At 51.0% G+C, this 23,867-nt stretch overlaps 1 protein-coding gene across 1 annotated transcript in view; it reads left to right on the forward strand.

Moving 5' to 3' along the window:
* Positions 1 to 781: 781 nt before the first annotated feature.
* LOC116781493 (hydrocephalus-inducing protein-like) overlaps positions 782 to 23,867 on the forward strand; it is a 37,640-nt gene continuing 14,554 nt past the window's right edge. The window contains exons 1-18 of the mRNA XM_032677164.1: positions 782 to 884; positions 1,277 to 1,405; positions 2,490 to 2,612; positions 3,661 to 3,780; positions 5,606 to 5,740; positions 6,280 to 6,479; positions 7,717 to 7,845; positions 9,493 to 9,693; positions 11,883 to 12,048; positions 13,071 to 13,170; positions 15,035 to 15,153; positions 16,663 to 16,886; positions 18,078 to 18,145; positions 19,496 to 19,737; positions 20,554 to 20,654; positions 21,906 to 22,041; positions 22,541 to 22,705; positions 23,590 to 23,742. Of these exons, the coding sequence (XP_032533055.1) occupies positions 1,331 to 1,405; positions 2,490 to 2,612; positions 3,661 to 3,780; positions 5,606 to 5,740; positions 6,280 to 6,479; positions 7,717 to 7,845; positions 9,493 to 9,693; positions 11,883 to 12,048; positions 13,071 to 13,170; positions 15,035 to 15,153; positions 16,663 to 16,886; positions 18,078 to 18,145; positions 19,496 to 19,737; positions 20,554 to 20,654; positions 21,906 to 22,041; positions 22,541 to 22,705; positions 23,590 to 23,742 (2,457 nt within the window). The 5' untranslated portion in view covers positions 782 to 884; positions 1,277 to 1,330. The remainder of the gene's footprint in view (positions 885 to 1,276; positions 1,406 to 2,489; positions 2,613 to 3,660; positions 3,781 to 5,605; positions 5,741 to 6,279; positions 6,480 to 7,716; positions 7,846 to 9,492; positions 9,694 to 11,882; positions 12,049 to 13,070; positions 13,171 to 15,034; positions 15,154 to 16,662; positions 16,887 to 18,077; positions 18,146 to 19,495; positions 19,738 to 20,553; positions 20,655 to 21,905; positions 22,042 to 22,540; positions 22,706 to 23,589; positions 23,743 to 23,867) is intronic.

Genomic DNA, 23,867 nt, shown 5'->3' on the forward strand with positions numbered 1-23,867 from the left:
GACACACAGCTAACAAGTATAAACATTGCATATTTTCACACAGTCTATAAGTATAAACATTACAGCTTGCAACCATGTCAAGCAAGGCCTACAGAGTGCAGGAAAAATTGTTCAGAGAAATCTCTTTATTCTGGCCACAGAAACTGCAGTTAGAAAACTGGCACAAGTAATTCAGTTATTCTCAAGACCAAGTAATAAATCACTGAAATCCAGATTAGTGTCCCATTTCTAGTGGGAAATTACCTTCTAGCGGGAAATTACCCCGCTAGAAGGTAATTTCCAGCTTTAAATCCTAGCTCTTGCTGCAGCATGTCCTGGTGTCCCTAAGACAGTGTTGTGTTCTCGTGTTTCTAGTCCACAGTGAATGTTCACCTTTGAGTTTCGTCAGTGCTTGAGACCCACTTTCTGGAGTTCTCTTCTTGCCCTTTCTTGCACATCGACTTTGTACGACACAGAGAGAGGTGGTTGTCAGGCTGGTGATTGTTTACCCATAGCTTCTTGTAGGATAAGGATGCTGGAGAAGAAGTGCCACTAGGATAAAGTCTGACGTGGTCCTGCTCCCCCACATGTTGCGTTTCTAGTGGCTCACGTCCCTTTAATGGTGTCTCCTCAGTGACCTAGCAAAGTTTGATGGCAAGGTTCACTCTGTTGCTTCCTACATAGACCATGATCAATTCACACACATGCAGGCACAGAGATGAGAGCATCTATATTTACGGGTACAAAGGTACCTATCAATGAGTTTAGTGGAATAATCACATCAAATCCATTTGCATTACAGGCAAAAGTACTGTGTCTGGTTCTGAGACCTTCACTGCAGTAAAGATTCTCCCTCCCTGGACTTGGTCCAGGGAGGGGGAACACAGCTGATGCAGAGTCTAGAGGTAAGTCCTGTGAGGAGTGGCTGAGGGAGTTGGGCTTGGCTGGCCTGCAGAAGAGGAGGTTGTTACAGTTCCTATACCACCAGCTATGGGCTGTCCACCCTAGCTATTAATTTTTAAGTAATATTTAAACTACAGCTTTGTCTCTTCTAACTGTTATTAATGTTCAGAATGTTAGCTCCAGGTTTCACTCTGATCCATCTTTGAATTACACAACATAGCCATATCGTTCAAATAAAGTCCAACTTCCAGCCTAACAATTCTAGCTACTTGTGCCAAACAAGCACTTAGCTACTTTCAAATAGTATAAAATTCTCAGCACCACTGTATCTTTTGGGTCTGCCAAAATGGGATGGGATTCTGGATTTTCAGCATTCCATTGTTGCTCCTTCCAGGTGAGCTGAGACACGGTCACTGGTACGACTTATCCACCCACAACATCCTTCAGAATGGATTCTGGATTCCCGAGGAGAGAGGTGCTGGCTCGTCCTCTAAGGTCGAGAGAGGCTGAGAAGCCCAAGCATGTAAGTACCTGCTGTGGCCAGGAGCTGTGTTAAGGCTGGAAACTCCTCCCGTGTCCCTCTTTTCCCAGCCCATCCTGCTGTCCAGCAGCACCGTGGAGCTACAGACCCCCTCCCCAGCTCTTGCGGACGTGCTTCTGTTGGCAGGGGCTGTCATGGTGCATCAGGGACAGTCCAGAGTCTTGCCTGGCTGTGCCACTGGAGCCAAGTTAAGCTCATCTTCAGCTTTACATTTGTTTGTGCTTCTTTCTGTGCCCTATGTGTGGGCAGGAATTCCTTCTGTCAGGTTGGCACGCTCACTGTGCTGCTCTGACCACAGCTGCCCTCCAGGCACCTGGGGATGTGGTGGGAGGCTCAAGTGCTGCCTGAAGCCTTGAGAGAGTTGGCTGGTCCCCCCTGGAACAGGTTCCTAACCAGTTGTTCTGTCTCATCTCCTGTGTGGAGCACAGATCCAGCTCTGCACGCAGCAGTGGAATTGGGGCAAGTCCTCCTTCCCACCCACAAACGTCCCCTTTGCTGCCTGGAGCTCACTTGGCTGGAGGTGACCCAGTGCTGAGGCTCTGTCAAGGACATCTCTCTGTATTCTTCTAGGGATGGGACTGTGAGACCAGACAGAGAGAAAAACTGTGCTAATTACAGAGAACTACGGACCTATTGCTCTGCACCTCGGTCTTGGCACAATGCTGCTTTTCTGCTTCCCTCCCACTCAGCCAGCACTGAGATCTTCACACATGGGGGTTGTGAGCCTTGGGCAGGGATGGAGTTAGGGCAGTTTGCCACTCTCTGCCAGGGTCACTGGCTCAATCCAGTGAAAGTAAAGAGGACACAAATGCCCCAAGAGCAGAAGTCCCCATACATGTCACATTGAATCAAGGAGAAGCTAATGAGGCAGAGCTGCCTGGTTCGAGCAAGTGTGTTCTGCTCTATACCATTAATTTTCTGATGCTGAAACATACATTTCAGCAGGCAACTTCCAGGACTGTCCTGGTGGCTGTGATCACAAATGACTCATCAGAGCCACTTGAACAAGAAAAGCCTTTCTGAACAAGGGCATTTCTGAGGCTCTTGCTGGTTTTTTGCCTTCCAGCTGACCATCTTTGACTTCGGGGAGGTTGGTCTCAGGCTCAGGAAGAAGCCGGACAGCCCTCAGGAGACAAAGCTGCCCAAGACTGTCCGGCCCCCAGGCCCGAGTGAGAACTCCAAGTACAAGGTAGCCTTTTCCTGCCCTTTTCCTTGCTGTTTGATGTGACATTTGAAGAGGCTGCGTACCTTGCCTCCAGCTTATTGAAACACCTCAGTGTCCAGGTCCTGTTGTCATTGCAAACTGCTGCTGGTGGTGGAATTCCTTCTGCTGGGGCAAAGGCAAAACGTGTTCTCCTAGTGAGATGCTGGAGTCCTGATCTGTGCTAAGCCAACACAAATAATTTCTGCTGAAGCTGGTGGGGTTTGCTGGAGTTCAGCTACCGTGGCGAAGGCACAATAGCGGGGGAAGGCTGGGGCAGGACACAAGGGCACCAGCTTGCCATTTTCCATTGTCCCACTGAAAGAGCCACCTCTTGCTTTGGTGTTGTCACTGGCAAATGCTGGGGGTCACAGGATTCCCTGCACAGTGGCGGTGCTGGCCTTTGAAGGCTGAGGGCCTGAGGTAATTACTCCCGATTTAACACAACTCCAGTCTTACTCAAGTTGCCCAGCACTGCTGAGAAAAGAGCTGAACCTTATCCTCATCCAGCATTTGCCTCATTTGTCCTATTCCTATCTACTGTGGTACTTTCTTTTTGCCCTTAACCTTCCCTGGTACTGTTCTCTTCTTACTGGTGTCTCAGCTCTAGAGTCTGGAGTTGTGTGGGCCTCAGTCTCCCTGCCTCAGAGTAAAGGTCACCCAAAGGTTGTTTCCTATGAAGTCTGATGTAAATTCTTGAGTTTCACTTACTGCTTGAGTGCTCAGTGAGTGCCCAGAGCTCTGGGACCCCATTAGCACAGGGCTGTGCTGGAGGTAAGCGCTGCCTGGCATTTTGGAGAAAGAAAGCTGGAGAAACTCCCGCCAAAAGAGCTGCTCAGCTTGAGCCTGCTCGGTGTGGTCCAGCAGCTTTTGATCAGCTCAGAGCAGAGGTGGGTGAGCTACTGTTCCCCCAGTGGCAGCTGGGCAGACCTAGTCACCAAGAGCCTGTCCTTCACTGGGGATCCACAGAGGAGAGTCATTCACAAACCTTCCTCCCAGCAGCTGAACCTCTCCCTGTTCTCTCTCGCCTCTCCAGTTCTCATCACCTGACCGGAACAAGACCTTGCTTGAGCCTGTCCCATCCGAGCTGGTGTTTCAGAACTATGTCCTTGGCAAGGTCTGTGAAATGCCCCTGCTTCTGAGGAATAGAGACAAGGTAAGTGCTGGGATGTGGCCCTTTAACACTGTGCTAGAAGAAGAGGAGAGTGGTATAACCCCCGTGGTGTACAGCAGAGCATCAGCTGTGGCACATCCACCTTGGATTTGCAAGATGGTGGGAATTTTCCCGTGCTGAAGATTCTCCCCTGATTTTGGCCGCACCTTGGTGGTACCTGACCCAAAGGAGCTTCTTTCCCTTGAAAGCCCTGGATTAATGGGAAGGCTGTGCAGTTCTCACCTGCTCTCGTGCTTGCCCTCGAGTGTCCACTACCACGTCCTGTGGCTCCTTGGTTAATCTTGGTTCCCGGCGGGCATCTCTGCCTCTCTCAGCCTGTTGAGCTGCCTCTGTGCAGCTCGCAGTCAAAGCTCAGGGGTTGAGTCTTCTCCACTTTATGCTGGAATCATGATTAGTGATGATGATGACTAGTTATGACTAGCAGCACTGGCACTGCAGGACATGTGTTTGAAAACAGCCCTGGAATCGGACTCATTTAGCAGAAGCAGCAGGAGGCCTTTAGGTGCCCCTTCAGGCTCCTGCTAAGCTTAATTCAGCTCTGCTCAGGTTTTCCAAAGGCAACATGGTGCTCTGCTTTCCCTTTGCAGAACTACAGCACATCCAGAGCAATGTGCTCTTGAGGGTTTCCACCTTCACTTGAACAAAGTGTGATTGTTTTGTGATTCCCCAAGAAAGCTGAGAAGGAAGAAGCTGAAAAATGCCAGCAATTGTGTTGCACTGTAAAGAGGAAAACTGAGACCTTTTGAATTTCAGTCAAGGAAACAGTTTCTCAAATGACTCTTGTGCCAAGAGCAAGCTGGTGGGAATAGACAGCAGGGAGTCCAAATCACCAGGTTTAGACGTTGTGAGATGGGATTTGGTGCTCAGGGGTTGATACCCGTGTGCTAGCAAATGCCTGTTTGCTGTCCCTGTGCCTGTGTTCCCCTGAGGGCAGAAACTGGCAGCAGGGTGGCTGCAGGAATACCCAGCAGTCTGGCTTGCCTGCACTGGCAGCTGCCTGGCCACAATCACCAGGCAGCAAGAGCCCCTGGAGAGCTGAAACTGGTTTTTAATAATGAAGCCACACTGTCAGTTGGTGCTGCTCATGTTTCTCCAGGCAAAAAATAACCTTTCAAGCCCAGAGTTGACAGGCACAGCCTGCAGGGCCCTCTGGCTTTCCATCACTCTGGCAAGCTGACTGCTCCCATCTTCTGCACCAGCCTTTCCTGGCAGTGTCTTGTGCTTCTCCCTTGCTTCTTTACAGCCCATTTCAATTCTCTTTGCCATCTCATTGTGTCGGGGCTTGTCTCTTTGTCTTGCTGTGTTCCTCCTTTTCTCTTCAGTTTCCCAGGAAGGCCAAGTGTCTGGTCTCCTCTGCTGGTGTGCCCATAGGACTGTCTCCCCACAGCTGGACTTCCCCTCTCCAACTCAGTTGTTAAAGGGAATTTCTTCCTTCCCCCAGGACAATGTGCTGGTTTGCCTTCAGGTAGCACATTCTCCCTCTGGAACAGGGCTGCGTGGCTGTGTGCAGGCAGAAGCAGGCAGATTCTCTGGGTTTGTTGAAATGAGGATGACTTGGTTCAGGTGTTCTATCTCCATACTGCTGGTGCCTGACCTTCCTTCCCAGCACGCACTGCCCTGCTGCCTCTGGCCGAGCTGCTTTGCCCAGGCAGAAGGGATTCAAGTTCACCCTTGTGTGTCCTGTGCTTGTGCCTCCAGACTAAAAGTCCTTTGGGAAAGTGGTCAAGGAAGGCTGTCACCAGGGCACACCCAGGTCTCCTCCTGTTTCCACAAGAGGCAAAATCACCATTTTGTGTCTTTCCTGCAGGTTACTCGGCTGGTGAAGGTCACCATGGACAGCTCACCTTATTTCAAGTTGGTCGGCCCCAATGATGTGTGCCATCAGATCCCACCGGGCTCATTTTGTACTATAAACATCCTTTTCACCCCTGAGGGGAGCAAGGTGAGTTTGGAGGAACGTTCTCTCTAAAGCCAGGGCGTTTGTTGCACACTGGTTATAGCCCAGCCCGTGCTGTGAGGTCGGCTCTGGGCTGGGGGCAGGCAGCCTGGAGCTGGTCACACCTTGGCACGGTGTGGTGCTGCCAGGCCCTGCAGCTGGGCCTAGAGGGCTGTGCTTTCCCTCCATGCCTATTCTTGAATGTTCACAAGGGAAGAGGCAGATGGAACAGTAGGGAAATGACAGGGAGGGGTGTTGATGTTTAGCCATCTCTAGGCTCACTGGAAGGGGTTTAATTATGGAAAATACCAGAGCAACAAAAAGATAATCCAGAGAGCTTTATTCTTTCCCTTTGGAATGGAGCAAAAATGATGCTTTTTCACATGCTCTGTTCTCCAGCCTTTATTAGTATGAATTAGTGGTCATTTTTGGGGTGGAAGAGGTCAATTCATGCCCATAAAGGGTCATAGAAAACAGCACTTTTTCTTCTGCCATGAGGATGGCACTCAATGCCCTCAATGCTGTGCCAGTCTCTTTTCCTGCAGGATCATTTCCACCAGCTTGTCTGCATCTACAAAAGGGAAAAGCTCACTGTGCCAATCCGGGCCATTGGTGCCCGCCCAGTCTTGGACTTCCCTGACCAGCTGGACTTCTCGTCGTGTCCAGTCAACCACAGCACCCAGAAGACTCTGCTGGTTCACAACACCGGGAACCTGGAAGCCTGTTACAGCCTCAGCACTGAGAGGTAAAGCAACTCATCTGTCTTAGTGCAAAACACCTTTGGGTGATGGCAGAGTTGGGAAAGAGTATCCCAAAGGAACCAGAGCATCCGAGCTGCTGCACTGCAGCCACAGCTGGAAAGGGGCAGGACGTGTGGGGTCTGCTGTTGCTTGTAGTGTTTTAAGCAGGATGCAAGCCCTGAGCTTTGTCTCTCCCAGATTTCCTGGGGACTGCTGGAACACGTTAGTGGTTGGTCTGCACCCTCCTGAGCACCAACACCTTCTGAAATGGCTGCCTCCCAGTGTCAGCCAAATAAACCCACTGGGCAGAAGCACCTCTCACCTGAGCTATCCTGAAGCATTAAAGCACCGATTTGTGTGTCTGTCAGGCAAGACAAAGCCAAATTGCTCCTGTTAAATCCAAACTGCACCAACACATTTGCCTAATGATTTCCCTTGTTTCTCTGGTGGGCCAAGCAAACAGTTACCAGCCTGGATGACACTCCAGAATCCCAGACTGCATCTCTGGAGAATACACAGAAGCCTCCTGTTCAGCTCCCTTGATGTGCTGCTCTTAATGGCACTTCATTTAGCTGGGATTGAATCCTTCAGGCTGTAAACGGGACCCTCCTTTTGGGTATTGTGTCCATGTCACTGTATTGCTCCAATTTGCAGTTGCACTCCTTCAGAGTTTTCATTGCTCCTTTTCTTCCAGCAGCTTTCACTGAAATGTGATAAAAGGTGCCCTTTCTTAGGCTAAACCAGGATGTTTACAAGGGGAAAAACCACCCCAACCAACCACACTGCAAATTAAACTCCTTATTCTCTGGTCTTCAAGGAAGACTTTATTCTCCCTGTTGATTCCTAGGCTGTAATCTCACAGGACAGGGAGTGCCCTGCCATTTGAGGTTTATAGGGAACCAGGAAAGAGACATTCCTGAGGCAGTCAGTGTCATGCAAATATCTCTTAACCCTCTCTGTGCTCTTCCCAAACCATTCTCTGCTGGGATTGCTGGCAGTCAGACCCTTGAGCCTCCACGCAGAGTATGGGGGAGATGAGTTCGTTTCATCCAACAGGATTTTCTGAGGGCTGCATCTCCTCCAAAGAGAGTCAGTAGCTGTTTCTGATGCTGTGTGTTCTGTCTGTCTTCTGCTGACTGTGGTTGCTTTGCTCCTCGCTTGCGCAAGTCAGCTGAAGTGAACTAGACTGCAAATATCCCCAAACCTCCCCCAAGAGTCCTGATCTCTCCCTTGGTCTTGCAGCCCTTTCACTGTCAGCCCAACCATGGGAACCCTCGACGTTGGTGAAGCCAAGCAAGTGACAGTGGAATATCACCCAATGGAGACCGGGCACCATTCCACATCCCTGGCAGTGCACTGCGACAGAGGTGAGTGCTGGGCACTGCACGGTGCACTCACCCTGCGTCCTTCCGAATAGCAGAGCCCTTTCTAAGCAGAGTAACGTTAGACTTGCTCTGCAAACTACTTGTAGAACTGTTCCTTTCAAAGCCTCCGTGTGTTTCAGTGCTCAGAAGTGAGCAAAGAAGGGGCCAAGGCTGAGTCTGCCCCTGTCCTGGATGTACTGTGTTGCTGTGTGCTGGTCCATCCCTGGGGGGACTCTGGTGCCAGCATGGTGTTCTCCATCCTGCACCCCCACCACAGTCCTCTACCAGCACTTCTCACTGTCCCAGCCACCTGAATTCCCCCTCCAGCAGCACCGCCCCGTCCCAGCTTCACCGCAATGAAAAGTGCAAACTAGTTAGTGGTTAGGGGTTGATAAAGTGGATAAAGCCCTCAAACAGGGATGAGATTTTTGAAATCCTGTTTTGCTGGGAGTTGCTGAGTGGGAAGGAGGAACCTTGATTCTCCACTGCAGTGTGGATGTGCAGGGCTGAAGTTGTATTCCTTGACAGTGCTGTCTGTGACGTGTGAACTTTCCATCCAACTCTCTCCAATACCATGTGTCTTTTGCTCACCTCTGTCCCCTAAGCTGCTTCTCTGTTGTCTTGCCACAGACCCCTTTTCTATGTTGTCCTCTACACATACATGTAATTTCTGTCTAAGAACATTTTCAGGCCCTCGGGTTCCTGTTGGATGACAAGTCATGACAATTTTTTCCTTATTCCCATTTCCCAGGCCATTCATGCTCTCCAAACCTCTCCCATCTGTCTCCCATTCGATTTCTAGGTTGAGGAACCCCATTCAGTCTTTGTATAAAAGCTGCTCGGGTTCCTGTTGGATGACAAGTCATGACAATTTTTTCCTTATTCCCATTTCCCAGGCCATTCATGCTCTCCAAACCTGTCCCATCTGTCTCCCATTCGATTTCTAGGTTGAGGAACCCCATTCAGTCTTTGTATAAAAGCTGCTCTGTACTTTTAGTCTGTCTCTCTGCCCTTCTTTCTTTCATTTCAAATGTTTCAGCTTGATGTCTGAGATCAGAATGATATCAAATATTTCTAGACTGATGTGGCCGTGGGTTTGGACAGATGGCTTTCATGGTGTTGATTTTCTAGTGGTTTGTCATATTGAATGTTGTAGAATATTGTGTCTTGTTTCCTCACCTTTGTTCCCTTCTGCCGTGGGCTTCACTTCCCTTGCTCCCCTGGACCTCCCTTTCTTCACACCTACCCCCAGGAATCTTTGCTTGTCAGCAACAAGGGATTGGGAGAGGCAGGAGTCTCGTGGGGTGCCTTCAAGAGCCCCTGGGCTGTGACTGAGTGGGGCTCCTTAGAGTCACCTGAATGAATTTGATACAGAATTGCCTGGGATCTGAGTGGGTCACCTGACAAATCTCATTGTAAATACTGTCACCTGAGGACACAAACACACCCAGAAATAAGGTGCTTAAGGTGGTGTCCAGGACATCCTCACACTGTAGCCACGGAGCTGTTGGGATTTGATAAATGTACTGATCCATGGAATTACTTATCCAGCTAAAAGCTGGACACTTTTTTCTGTTACCTGTGGTTTGCTCTGCTCCTTGTAATTCCATCAGCGAGTGAGCTGAGCAAAGACTCCTCTTTGCTTTGTTCCAGGTGAAGATACCCACACCAGACTTCTTGGAAAAGCTAAGGACTTCAACATCGGGCTGGACAAGTACTCTTTGGAATTTGACAAGACTTATCTCACACTGTCAAGCCACAGGACCACGGTCATCCACAATAGAAGTAACATCACAGCCCGATTCCAGTGGAAGGCTTTTGCTACTGAGGCAGAGGACTATCCACAGAAGATCAGGTTGGTCTGAAAGATGCAGTGACATGCACTGCCCAAGGGTAAAACTAACACATGGGCTCAGGGGGTGCTTGTGCTTTTGAGTGCTTTAGGGTGTTAGGAACAAGTAGGTGTTCCTGCAAAGTTTGCAGGGCAGTCACAGCTCGCAGTAAAGAGCCAACAAAGTTGCTGGTTGTTCAGGTGTCAGTTCGGGAGAGGGGCAGTTTGCCCAGAGACAGGGGGACCAACCAGCAGCACTGGAGGATCATGTGGCCCTGTCCTCCCTTTTGAAGTGCTGTGGCCTCCACCTTGAACAATGTCAGTGACCTCCAGAGCCACCTAATCAGCACATAATGGGGGACACACAGTAGGCCTGCCGGGAAGCCTGTAACTGCAGAGTATCCCAGCCAATGGAGAAATGGGGAGGGACCTGTGCTCCGGGCAAAGGGGATAAAAGAAGCTGCAGCCTCCACTGAGCTGAGAGACTTCCCTGAGGCCTGTTCAGTGAACTCTCCCTTTTATTAGAGTAAAGGTTTATTTTTTCAGTTAGCTTCTCTGTCTCCTGGCCATTTATGTGAGTTACTTCTGTACAGTCCCTCATCAGCATGGGAGGCGAGAGTGGCAGTGGTTTTGCCATTCCACGTGCTCAGGTCTTAGTTCAGTGGTTGTCAGGGGTCCACTCTGGGGGTCCTCCAAGGCGAGTGCCCCCTAAATCAATTGTCCTATTTATGACCCCGCTTCTTGCACTCGGGCAGGTATTCCCTTGTTATATAACACAAGGCAGTGGAAGGTGGGGGTGCAGAGTATCAGGGCCTTCTGGCACATCATGGGGAAATTACTGTCTGTTGATGGAGGTTGAGCAGAGGGTTGCCACCTCAGTGGCTGGATGCCCTCCTCCTGCCCAGCACTGCAGGTCAGCCCTGGAGAAACATTTCCGAATGCGCTGCGCAGGGAGCCAGCCATAGCCAGTATTTTTGGGGCAGGGAGCCAGCCATAGCCAGTATTTTTGGGGCAGGGAGCCAGCCATAGCCAGTATTTTTGGGGCAGGGAGCCAGCCATAGCCAGTATTTTTGGGGCAGGGAGCCAACCATAGCCAGTAGTTTTGGGGCAGGGAGCCAGCCATAGCCAGTAGTTTTGGGGCAGGGAGCCAGCCATAGCCAGTAGTTTTGGGGCAGGGAGCCAGCCATAGCCAGTATTTTTGGTGCCAGTGACAGTGTTTGCCCAAGGCTCTGTCTGTGTGCAGCTGGTAATATCCATGACTGTACTTCCTTTCTAACAGTGTTTGAATTTGGCTGGGTGAGGGTGCTGTCCTGTTTATATTCCACTGCCTCCATTTGCTCCCTATGGAGCCTTCTACTTGTCCCCCCAGTTGCCACCTGCAGGTTCTTTCTTCACGGCCAGGGGACTGGAGTCTGAGGGGGGAACAGTGATCTGCCAGCTGGGAAGCAGCTGTTCCTTTCTCATCCCTTGGTTGTGATCTTAAAACACTAGAATGATTTCTGCTGCAGTTACCAAGTAATGGAGAGATTAACTGTGCCAAAGGTCTGCAGAGAAGGCCAAAAGGAGGAAAAAAAGAAGGTGGTTCAAGACTAGATGTCCCCCTCTCAGGGCCTCTATTTTCATGCCTACAAAATCTTTAATGTCACTGAAGAGGTGCCATGCCTGAATTCCTCAATTGGCTTTGAAAGTGCTCTGGGATGCTCTGGTGGAAGGCAGTGTAGGGAACAGGGCACACAGGGTTAGCTTATCCCTGCAGGTCCAGAAGGGAAGAAGCCAAGAGTGATGCTGGTAACCTGCAGCTGAGAGCCAGCTTCTTCTCCCCTTGCCAGGGAAGCCCTGCAGGCAGTGGGGGGCTCCTTGATCTTTATTTGCCTCCCCGAAGCAGCTCTGTGGTAGGAAGAGTCAGTTGAGGTCACTGGTGGGTTCTCCCTCAGTTTTGGCAGTGGCTCTGAGCCAGGAGGTTCTCTTGAGGGCTGCTGGCTTTCAAAAGCTCTCCTGAGCTTGTAAGTGTGGAGTAAAAGCACCTGCCCTGCAAGTGAACAACAAGTGATCCTCTGAGCCCTTTGGGAGCCCGTGGCTTGGGCTCAGTTCCTTGCTGTGGAGCTGCTGCTGCTCCTCCCTGAGCGCTTTGCTGCTTCTGCACTTACCCTCAGCTCTGCAAATCAGCGGCTTATTAAATGACCTGCTACCTTTGTTTCTCCCTGTGGCTGCAGGCTGTGTTTCAATCTGTCTCGGCCACCCCAGGAGATAGTAAAGGCTCTTGTGATGAAGCGCTATGAGGAGCTTGAGCTTTACGACTGCGAGTTGGAGAAGGAGACAGCAAAGATTGAAGCAGACCCCATGCTGTTCTCAGATGATGTTTTCACCATTGAGCCCTTGGTAAGTGATAGCTGAGAACCTCCTCCTCCTCCTCCCCCTCCCTGAATGAGGTCACTCGGCAGATCCCCACCTCAGCTGGCTTGATGTGCCCCGAGAGAAGATATGGGGTTTCTGGCCAGGCTGGAGAACTTGTTGCAAAAAGCATTGCTACCCTGTGGGCTCCTGGCAGGCAGCAGGAACCTGCCTAAAGCTGAGCTCTGCTGCAAGGGCTCGACGTCAAGGGAGCTTGGTGCGTGTCCTTGCAGTGTCCAGAGGGGTCGGTTACTGTAGGAAGGGGCACAGCTTACACGTGATGTGTGGGGCTTAGCAGAGGGTGTTGGAGCACTGTCAGTTCACAGACTGACCTGAAGCGAAAAGGAGGCCAAATTCAGCCCAAGGTCATGGAAATGCCAAGCCCTCCCTGTAACCAGGACTTACAGCATGTCTGAGTCTCCCTTCCAGTGTCATCTGGGAGCCTGGACACAAGACTTGGAAATGGACTTTTTGAGTTCTATTGCACACAGGGACAGAAAATCTTTTTCTGTTTCTGCAAACAAACCCCCATGTCCTTCCATCAACCAGAGCCCTGATTATGAGTATTGACACAGCATGAGATGAAGAATCCCTGCTGTCTGCGCAGTGCAAAATCCCTCCTCGTCTTGGAGTAAACCCTACAATAATCCCAGCCTCTGCTTTCTTTTAAAATAAGTTGAACTAAGTTTTTTCTTTCCAAGGAAGGGGATCGTGTTCTCTTCTTGGTTACTCCTATAACCCGTCTAAGGCCAAGAGCCACCAGTGTCAGCACAACAGCACTTTCACACCACTGTAGCTGACAGCAGCACGATGTGACCAAGCGCTTGTGTCAGAGCAGTAGGAATATTGCAGAGTGGGAGCTGATCAGCTGAGCATTAAGAGCATCCTGCAGTTGGGTTGAGCTGGTTTTGGAGTGTTGTTCACTCCTTGCTCTAAGTAAGGGCTTACAGGTTGAAAAGAAGAAATGTGATACTGGAAGGTAAATGGTTTGCTGTCTCTTCCTGTTTTAGGAGGGAGAGGTTGGGCCACATTGTTCAGCTGAGATCAAGGTGTTCTTTAAACCCCGAGAAGCCCAAGTCTACAGAAAAGTGGCCTACTGTTCCATCTCAGGTACGGCTCCTTCTCCTCTTTCTCTCACCCACACACAGTGAGGGGGAGGTGCAAATACTCTTCCAGCCCACTGGGCTCCCGTGGAAGTGCTGGGAAGGGTCCAAGGTCAGCAAGGTAGTGCTGGCTCATGTCCACTGTCCCTGCGACTTCCTGGTGGTCTCCCGTGCAAGGCCAGGGCTCAGGACACTGTTCCCAGAACAATCCAAACAGTGCATGGATAAGCTCTCATGCCATGGATTTGCCAGTATTTCCTCAAAGGCCAAAGAGCTACACAGCAGAACAGCTTTCGGGCATGAGCACTAATCCCCTCTAGAGCACTGACCTCCAGGATGGCTCCTCATGACATGGATCCATCATCAGGCGGTAGGAGCTGAGGTAGAAATGTGCTCCCTGAGCCCGGATCACCTCCCACTGCCCAGACAACAGCAGACCAGAGGTGGCTGAGCCCTGCTGAGCCCAGGCTGTCTGCAGAAGGACCACCCCTGGCCAGCACCTGCTTCTCTCCCTGCGTGGGAATCGTCACCTTCTGGCTCTCAGGCTGAGATGTGTCCAGGTGGTGGCCATTGGGCTTGCTGTGCTCAGCTTCCAGGAGTGTGTCAAGTCCTTTTCTGGGAGCAGTTATCATTGCCCCCCACCCCGAGGTGGTGGCTTTGCTGTGCCCACACAGGGCAGGGAACACTCGCAGAGCACAGCGTGGTTCAGGTTCCCCTGTCCTTCCTCTCTTTCTCTGCATGGTGCTGCTTAGTGTTTTTCACCTTAAAGTGGGAGATGGCTGTCAGGTTTCCATCCAGGGAATACTCTGGGTTTGCCCATCTACCAGAAAGAGGTGGGAGGCCCATGGTCCTCCAGCAGCCAGGCTCCTGTTCTGGAGGGTGCTGCAATCCCCTAACCCAGCCACCCTGTTGCCTTCCTTCCTGCTCCAAGCTGATGGATACAAATGTCATGAAACAGCTTTTTATTTAGACAGTAATTGTGCAGGGATAACTCAACAAATGCCATCTACAGTAATTACTCAGGGCTCACGCTAACAAACTCTCTTCTTGCCCACCAACTGCTGTCGTTAGAGCTGTGGAAGGAAAGCAGGGATTTAAAAAGTTGCTCCCAAGGCATTCCTTGTGATGTGTGAAACTGTGCATCTCTGTTTGTTGACATGGTCAGATGAGAATCATGTTCCAAGCCAGTCACCAAACACGGGGACATTCTGTCAACAAGATGCTGAGTGTCAGAAAGCAGCAGAAGCTGAAGGCTTTGGCAACAAAGTCCTGTGCTGTAGGGCCACTGCCCCTCAATTTAGTTAGAAGCCAGGCAGCAATGTCCAACTCTTTGCGAGCTTTGTCCCTTCACTGAATGGGTTTCAAAGCTCCTCCAAGTGTGTGAGAAGGAAATCACAGAATCATAGAATGATAAGGGGTTGGAATGGCCCTTAAAGATCACCTAATCCCCAACCCCCCTGCCATGGGCAGGGACACCTTCCACTAGCTCGGGTTGCTCCGAGCCCCGTCCAACCTGACCTTGAACACTGCCAGGGACGGGGCAGCCACAACTTCCCTGGGCAACCTGTGCTAGGCTCTCACCACCCTCCCAGGGAAGAATTTCTTTTGTATATCTAACCTAAATTTCCCCTCTTTCAATTTGTCCCCATTGCTCCTTGTCCTATCACTGCAGAAATCATGTTTTAAACTTGGCATCGCTTTTTCAGGGTGCAAACTGGTGGCTAAACAGGAAACAAGCCTGAGGGGTGGGTTAGAAATTGGAAGGAGCTGGTCTCACCCATCTCAGAGTCAGGGACTAGCATTGAGGCAGCCTGGAAAAAGCAGGATAAGAGAGTAAGAATTACTCTACTGAAATGGAAATCTCTCCCCAGGCCGTGAGAGCAGGCTGCCCCTGCGCCTCACAGGGGAAGGCCTCGGGCCCTGCCTCCAACTCAGCTCTGAGGAACTGAACATGGGGAAAGTTTTGGTTGGAGAAGCCTACAGCTATGAGGTGAGCAGCAGGGGCTGGGGTAGATCCTGATGGCTCCTGGGGCAGAGGGGAGCCTGGTGGACCTGTGGAATTTCTGGCAACTTGGGCAGTTGTGAGCAGGGAATATTTGACATACTAGTCAAATCGGGGGGGGGTTTCACGGAATCTGGATCCTTTTCTGGGGTCTGAAAGGTGTTGTCTGAAGCCCCAATTCCTGCTTTTTGACAACCTCCCTTGGAGACCAGCTGGGATGCTTTCTGCAAAACAACCCCTCAACACATGAAAGCAACAGTGGGTGAAAAAGCTGAAGTGTTCAGAGGCTTCTGTTCCAGCCTCAGACTCAAGGCACCTTTGTGCTCGGGCTGTTCAAGAGCAGCTGGAACAAACTGGCTGCATTTGAGCTTGAGTCCACTGCAAGAGAGAGCAACTGAAAAAGGTGGAAAAGGAGGCACTACATCATGCCAGACACTTCCAAAAGCTTTGCCATGGCAGGAAAGGACACACTGAGTTGTTTTCTTCCCAAAAGATTGTGCTCTCTCTGCATTTTTGATGCTGATACTTTATTGTTTCTCACTATCAATATAGTAATTTCATTAGATGAGAAAAGGTGAATAAGTAGATGATACTGTTAGTGCTGTCCTAAGCAGCTAGGCTGCAGGTAAACCTCAGCTCAGCATGGGATCCCCAAGTGCAATTTGTAACACAGGTAACACACAAGAGGAGAGTAGTTTACAAGTTTCAAGGCAGAGGTTGAATATGGGAATATTTGCAACAGCAGCTGCAAAGCTACAAAATGAGGGACATCCCTCTGCTTCTGCCTCAACTGTTCTGACAGGTTTTGCCAGGCTAACAATTGGGGAAAGAATTCCAAAGCAGATGGATAAGTCCATGGCAATGGCAGGGTTTCCCCATGGCTGTGTAGAGATTCGAGAGAGCAACTCTTTAGAATAGGTGGAGCTGCTGTGCACCTCACATTCATCCTTTCTGGACATGTCTGGCTGAGCAAGGTCTAAGAAACTATCAGATTAAATAAAAAATACAATAACCCAAATGATCTACCCTAGCAGAGCTGGGGAGAGCTTCTGAAGCTGGTGATAGCACCGTTCTGAGGTGTCTTCTACATGCAGTAAACTGGTTGGCTGCCATGGAAGCTGAATGTGTGCTGCCCTTGGCAGGGCCGGGCACCCCTGGAGCAGCAGCAGCTCTGTGGGGATTCACTGTGTGGCTGCAACTGCCCCACGTTGCTCCTCAGGCCGGGTCTGAATGAACTTGGCGATGCTGGCCAGGAGTGACCCGCTCCGTGTCCCTGGGATAACCCAGGAGTGACTCTGCTTATGTGAAGTTATCACTGCTTTACCTGAAAACCCAAAGGCAGAACTTGTCCTGTTGTACCCTTTTGGCTTCTGCCACGTAGCAGCACACGGCATCTTCTGCCTTTCCAGGGGTTAATCGTTTCTTAGAAACAACTCAGCCCTCTGTAAGAAAGGAAGTTTGCTCATGTATTTCCATTTTGCTTTCTTGCTGCTGCAGGCAATGCTGGTTAACAAAGGAGCTATTGATGCTCCCTTTGAGCTCATCCCTCCAACCACAGCCCACGGCTCCTGCTTCACCTTTCAGCCCCAGCAGGGCATCATTCCACCCAGTGGGCTCCAGCCCATCCAGATCTCCTTCAGTTCCAGCACCCTGGGGGAGTTTGAGGAAGAATTCCATTTCAATGTGGCGGAATCCCCTAAGCCTGTGACCTTGACTATCAGGTGAGGAGGGCTCTGGGAGCTTGGTGGGCACGTCTGTAGGTGTCTCTGGGTAATCATCTCTCACCTGCCTCATTTGGTGGTGGAGCAGAGAAAAAAGATGTTGCCCGAGGTCTTGTCTTGGCTCTGATGTTGGCATCCCCTCAGTGTGGGGATGCCTTCTGCCCAGTGCAGGTACCCAGGAGCTGGAGTGACTCCTTCCTGCAGGGACCTCCCTCCGCCTTGGCCATGGCAGGCAGTGGGAAGGCATCAGCTTTGGGCAGCTGCTGGTCTGGGATGTCCCCTCTGAACACCCATCAAGGCCCCCAGGGCTTTGGAGATGGGCCAGCCTGGGTGACTCTGCAGCCAGAAGAAGTGGTTCTAAAATCCTCTGTTAATGATCTGTGCCAAAGGGGCAGCAGCAGCCTCACATCATCCCTCGTGCCCGTGCATGGGCACAGGCTGTGCTCCTGAGTCCTGTGCAGGGAGTGCTCTGGGACCTCCTTTCCACAGCAGGAAAGGACTGGGGTGGGAGAGGGGGAGCTCTGCAGCAGCAGGGACTGTCACAAGGACTTGGGCATCATCCCATGGGCTGGTGCCATTGCAAAAGATAATCCTTGCCCAGCCAAGGGGAGAAGGGGTGATGAAGGAGAGGCAAAGCTCCCTTCTCAGCACCACAGCAGCACGAGGGCTTGTCCCAGCTAGTCTGAACCACGGGCTGGTGGGGTAATGTGGTGGAGGCTGATGCTGGGAGCTCTGGAGCTTTGGAGGTGGCTGTGTCTGGGCCGCTGTTGGGAGGCACTGAATCAAGGTAGTAAAGAAACAAAGGGAATCTGCAGTCCATTCTACCAAGAACATCAGGGAAGTGGATAAAACATAACAAAAAGGTTATTACTTTGCAAGAGAAAAGTAGTGAGTCGGTCTTTCTCCTAAGGCAAGGGCACAGAGCCATCTCTGGGTGTGTGTACAGGGTCCTCCATGGGGCCAGCAGCACCTCGGGGGCATGCCCTGCCTGCCGTGGTGCCCTGAGCCCCATCAGCAGCTGTTGGCTGCCTCCTGTGCCCACGGACGCCGTGCTGAGCACAGGGTGCGGGGCTGGTTCGACACCCACGGGGCTCTGACACCAGCTTTGACCCACCTGAGCCGGAAGGACGGCCAAAGGCTTTGCAGTTCCCTTTAACCAAGCCGTTGCCTCCTCTGTCCTCGTCCTCACAGGGGCCACGTCACCGGACTGAGCCTGCATTTCAGCACAGGTGGCCTTGACTTCAATGACGTCTCCTTTGGTGAGTGTTCCCTGGGCCTGGACGCAGCAGGAGGGATCTGTGCCTTGCCAAAATGGAGCACTTGAACACAAGAGCATCTGTCACTCGTGCTCTTCCATGGCAGCCTGCAGGGTGTTAACTCCAGGGCTGCTGATGGCATTTTGCCATCGTGAGATCCGAAAGGACCAAAGGAATAGAAAGTCAGTATTTTCTGGTGTCCCTCATAGTCTCTTCTGCTCCAATCTCCCAGTCCTTGCCAGCAGAACGACCGTAAAAGTCCTCGTCCCAGGAGGGCCCAGGGGATGGGACTGCAGGAGAAGGGAGCTTAAGCCACGTACCTTTAGTGTGGAATGTTAATTAGTGGTGTGAGGGCACCTCGTTATCCCTGAGCAGGTCAGATGCCCCAGCCATAACTCTGCCTCGGGCACCTGTGTCCTCAGAGCCGTGGGCTTCTTCTTCTTCTTCTTCCCCAGCAGAAGCCCAGCTCTGCTGACAGAGCTCTTGGCTGAACATCCAGAGCGTCACCATTGAAATGCTGGTTCTAGTTCTCCATCTCAGGCTCACAAAAGGCTTTGTACCGAGATGATCTACAGTTTAAATGTGAAATCAGTCATGGATAGTTTAAATGTGAAATCAGTCATGGATTGACTGAAGGGCCGTTATCATTCTGCACCCAGGATGCCTCTGTGTTTTCATGCAGTTCATGGACTTTTCAAGAAAACTCATTGTCTTTCCTGAGCTGCTTCCTCCCCTCCCTCTATCACTGCTGAGCCCCTTCTTAGTTTCCTTTTGAATAAATGAAACAATGAGAAAGGCAGCAGGCACAAATATGGTTCTGTTAGAGGAGATTCATCCTGTTTCCTCTGATTTCATTCCTAAGACCTCCTCAGCTGAAGGCAGCTGTTTATCTTTGCTTCTTTTAACTGTGCTGCTGACTGTTGTCTGCATCTGGTGACCTTGGTCTCATTCCGGACTGGGACACCTGTGTTTGTCCTTTTTGTGCCCCTCCTGCCTCCCTGCTGGAGTCACTGCTGGAGCTGGGCAGTGTCCCTGTTGATGGGCACAGAGAAGCTCCCTGCTGTGCCTGCAGTTGGCTTTCCTCCCCATCTGGGTTCAAGTGACGCTTGGTAAGCAGGCCCTGGGAGATGTCTCCTCCCCACGGAGCTGGCCAGCCAAGCCACCTGTCCACTGCAGAGCAGGCTGTGGGCTGGTGTCCTGGCTCTGCAGGACATCCCCACCAGGCGTGGCTGTATCCCTGGCTTTCTGTTACGGGAAGCAAGTCTCAGAGCATAGTTTCATCCTACCAGGATATTCACACCAGAAGTCATGAGGTGCTTGGTGCCTACATGGCCATTTGTGTCGTTTTCCTAGGCTTTCCTCAGACCTTGTCGTGCCGCCTGATCAACACCTCTGTGGTGCCCATCACCTTCCACCTTCGCATCCCTGAGGACGGCCAGGGACAGCCCAGCCTTACCAGCTTTGACCAAGTGAAAGACAACGCTCACCCCTCCTGGGAAAAAGGCACACTGGCTCCATGTCAGGAGAAGCCAATGGAATTCACCATAACACCCAGCGCAGGGACCATCCCTTCCCAGGGATCCCAGGAGATCAGGGTATGGGAGGAGTCTGACCACACATGGGTCAGTAGGTGGGGCTGAAGCCTCACTGGGCTGTGGGAGGGCTTTAGTGCTGCCGGCTCTCAGGCTGTGCAAGGGAGGGATCTGCAGTGGTGTGGGAGCTGGGTTACCTGGAGTGTTCCTGAAGGAGCACCATTTTGTCTCCAAAACCATAAACTGAGATCACATGGTCAACAGAAGCCATTCGTGTGTTGGTTTTGAGCGTGACTTCTTTGACTGAAAACAGGCAGAGGAAGGATGAGAACAGAAGGTGGCTGTTAGAGAGATGCCACTGTATAAAGCAGTTTGCTTTTCTTCCCAGTCTCGTTTCTCCTCTCCTGGGGAGCAGAATGAGTTGTGGTCACTGCAGTGAGGAAAGAAAAAACTTGGCAGCCATGAACTGCCCAGCATCTGCAGGAGCACACCTTGCCCTCAGCTTCCTGCTGAAAAGCTGAACTCATTCTGTCCAAGTCAACACATTTCCTTTGCATTAATGTTATTGTAGTCAAATGAAAAATGGGCCCCTAATTTGAAGACAGTGGTGAGTAGAGCTTTAGTCTCATTATACATGATTATGTATAATGCTTTAATTTAGCCACCTATGCCCTGACAGCTGCAAGGTGTGTTTAACAAATTCAGTATTGCCAGAAGGCTTGTATTACTCCCAGAGACTGTGCTCTAGGCATGGGCCAGTAGAAGAATTAAGGCAAAATCCTCCCTTGCCTTACTGCGAAACAAGAACGGGAGGAGACCACACGTGGGTAATGAGCTTTTGGGAGAAGGGAAGTATTTGCTGCTCTTCTCTTCCACCAGGTCACGCTGTGTTCCAATGACGTGGGACAGTACGACTGTGATATGGTGGTGGACGTGGATGGTTTTGGCAAGGAGGTGTTGGCTCTGCGCCTCAAAGCCAGGTACCAGTGCTCTCCTTGCAGCTACTCGTCCTTCCCTGTGCACCCACCACCAGCACAGTGCCTTGCTTGGGGTTTGCTGGCTGCAGCTCCAGGAGAAGGCTTGCTTAAGAAGCTGGTTCTGCCCAGCCAGGTAGGAGAAGAGCAGTGCTTGGAAAGCAGCCCGTGGTGAGAAGCACCCCTGCTCACAGCCAGGCATGACCCTGGGCCTTTTTCTCTGGGGAACAGGAATGACATTATTTATTGGCCTGGCTTTTGCTGCTTGAGGTGTAAAAAATTCCCAAGCTCCTCCTGTCCTTCTTCCTGCAAGAGGTGGACTTGTGCTGGGTTCCAACCACACTGCAGCATTGGTCTGGGACACATTGAGGAGCCTGCTGAGAGCTGGGGTCTGGCTCAGTTAACGAGGGCACATGGCAATGGGAAAGGGGCTCACAGCAGGAGTGGGAGGGGAAAGTAGTCCTTGATGTGGAGGTGGGCTCAGGTTTCCCTGCTTCCCTCTGGCTCTTTTGAGCATTAAGGTTCTCAGTTCTCAGACTTAACGCAGATGTTGTTGTTGCTGCAGCCAAATTCCCTCCTGTGGTGCTGCCCTGGGTGTCAGTTTAATGACAAGAGGGATGCAGTTCCCTGGTGCCATTCCCTCGCCCAGACCGAGCCGTCCAGTCAGTGCCTGGGCTGCAGTTTTGTAACGCAAGAGCCAGTGGGGACAGACGTGGGACCCGTGGGGTGCAGCAGCAAGGGAGCTGTAGGAACTGGGAGGATGATCATCCGTTCCCTAGGGCAGGTGGTGGCTCGTGCTCTCAACACTGGGCAAACAGCTGAGTTTTCTGGCAGGGCAACAGCACCCTGGGAGAGAAGGGAGTTTTTTTCCTGAGACACTGGAGTCTTGTGTTCCTTGAGCCTTGGTGAGCACTGACCCTCAATGGGAAGGCTCCCCCAGAGCTCACGGCTCGCTGGGCCTGTTGGAGGAGTCCTTGCAAGCCTCCTTGGGCAAAGGAGGGGCTGAGGCTGCTGTGGGACAAGGCCCGTGCTCTGCCCGGGCACTTGGCAGCCTCTGCAGTGCTGAGTCTCAGGGTTTGCCCCTCCTTGACAAGATGTGTTTGAGTGGAAAGACATGAAAGGTGATTTATCTCTTAGGGGTATTAAACGTCTGTTGGACAGTGACAAATGTCTTATGCTCCATTCCGTGCTCTGCGGGATGAACGCTCTCCATTCTCTCAGTATCTCTCATTCCCTCGGGGTCATCTCTTTGCCCAGATGTGTCGTTCCTGAGCTGCGTTTGCTCTCCTCCACCCTCGACTGTGGACCGTGCTCTGCAAAGGTCCCTTGCCAGAAGACGCTGACCCTTGTGAACCCGAGCCCCCTTCCAGGATGCTACAGAGTTCTCCCTCAGGTTTGGCATCTCATCCACCTCCTCCTCTCAAATACTATTGAGGGGGTTATTAGGGACAAATGGGTTTTGGATAAGACCTTGCTGGTTTCTATTCAGACTTAAAGGTGTGCTGAGAACAGGATTCTACCTGAATGTAAACTTTAGGAAGCAGTTAAATAGGAACCTGCCTGAATATCAACTTCAGGAAGCATTTGAACCTCTTCAGGAAGCAGTTTATATTCTAGGGTTTGGAGTGTTTTCTTGTGAGAGCTCTTAGAAGGTTGTGAAAAGCTTCTGCAAGGAGGCTGCCAGCACAGGAGTGGGTGTCTGTGGATGCAGCAGCTGTTGGACCCCCAGAGGATGCTGAGCCCCAACAATTCTTGCATCTTTTTTTGTGCCTTTCAGCTTTTTCCTGGGGATTTTTAGAAAATGCGTGTGAGTTGCCATTGTGGTAGATGTGAAGGAGTTTAAAGTTTCCTCAAAGGTGCCTCTGAAGTTGCACTTGATTCTGTCCCTCTAGAGACACCAAGAGGCCGCTGCTCTGTGGTACTCCAGCCCCAAGCCGTGTGGGATTATCCAGGGTCACAAGATGGTGGAGATCCCAATTACAGCTGAAGTCCAGGTGGTGGGTGCTCATTCCATCCTGGTGGATATCGCCGTGTTCGGGAAGGAGAGATCCCCACTGGTGAGTGCGAGGGGAGGCGTGTGCCTTTGTTCAGCTCATCCTGGGGGGGTGGAGTGCACAGGGATTCTTCCAGGGAAAGCAGGGACTCGTCGTATATGGCTGGTGTGGACAAGGACAGAAGGCATTGGTGGCATAAGCACTGTATGCTGGAAAAGAGGAAGAGTGGAGTCCTCCTAGGGAGTAATCTGAGCATATAGTTCATCTAAGCTGAAATGGAGGATCATTTTATTTAATTAATCTTCCATTGAAAATGCTGGTAACTGTGGAAACACCTCTTTTAAAATGTCATCTCTCTGAACACAGAGGGAGGATTTCTGGGAACCTTCAGCTTTCTGGGTCAGAAAGGAAGGCTGATGTTTGAAAAGTGGTTGCAGGGAATTAAACTTATATTCAAGCAAATGGAAATGATGATGATGCCAAATCCCCTGGGTGACACCAAACATCTCCAGCCAGGTCATTGCCGTTGTGCACGTAAACCAGTCAACAGGAAGGCCGGGCAGTGCAGGCTGTGCAGGGGAGCCTGACTTTTAACAAAACACTTGCTCATAACTATCAGGCTGCTTCCCTTAAAGAGCAGGGTTTCTCCCCACCAGAATAACCAGCTGTTTAATTGTCAGACTGTTTTTAAGTACAGATTTCTTGCAAAGCTTTTACCTTTGGGCCAACAGTTTACAGTTTTTCTGAAAGTTTCCCAGACTTTAATCTTTTTTAATTTGGAGGGGAAGATGTCAAAAGTTTGCCTAAAAGGCCAACATTTTAGCTGGAGCGTCATATCTGTCCCTAGAGAAATGACTTGAGTGCGATTGAGCTGTTTAAGCTTTCTTAACTTCCCTATTGTGTGGGTTTGTTTTTTTTAAATCTCTCTTACCTGCTCCCTGGAACAGCAAATGCATTTAATGTGCACTGGAAAGACGCCGCTTGTCTACGCAAGTGTGAATAAGATAAACTTCGGCGAGATCCAAGCGATGCAGGAGACTTCCCAAACTCTCCAGCTGTGCAATCAGGGTCTCATCCCTGCAGCCTTCAGAGCAGAGATCGTAAGTGTCTGTGGGGCTGTTTTCCAGGGAAACAGCAGCAGCCCAGGACTTGGATTTTATAAGGTTTTAAGGTTTCTATATCACCCTGTGGGAGAGAGGAGACAAGAGATTCCATCCGAGGCAAG

This window comes from Chiroxiphia lanceolata (assembly GCF_009829145.1).
Source record: "Chiroxiphia lanceolata isolate bChiLan1 chromosome W unlocalized genomic scaffold, bChiLan1.pri scaffold_48_arrow_ctg1, whole genome shotgun sequence".
In the NCBI taxonomy this organism is placed as follows: Eukaryota; Metazoa; Chordata; class Aves; order Passeriformes; family Pipridae; genus Chiroxiphia; species Chiroxiphia lanceolata.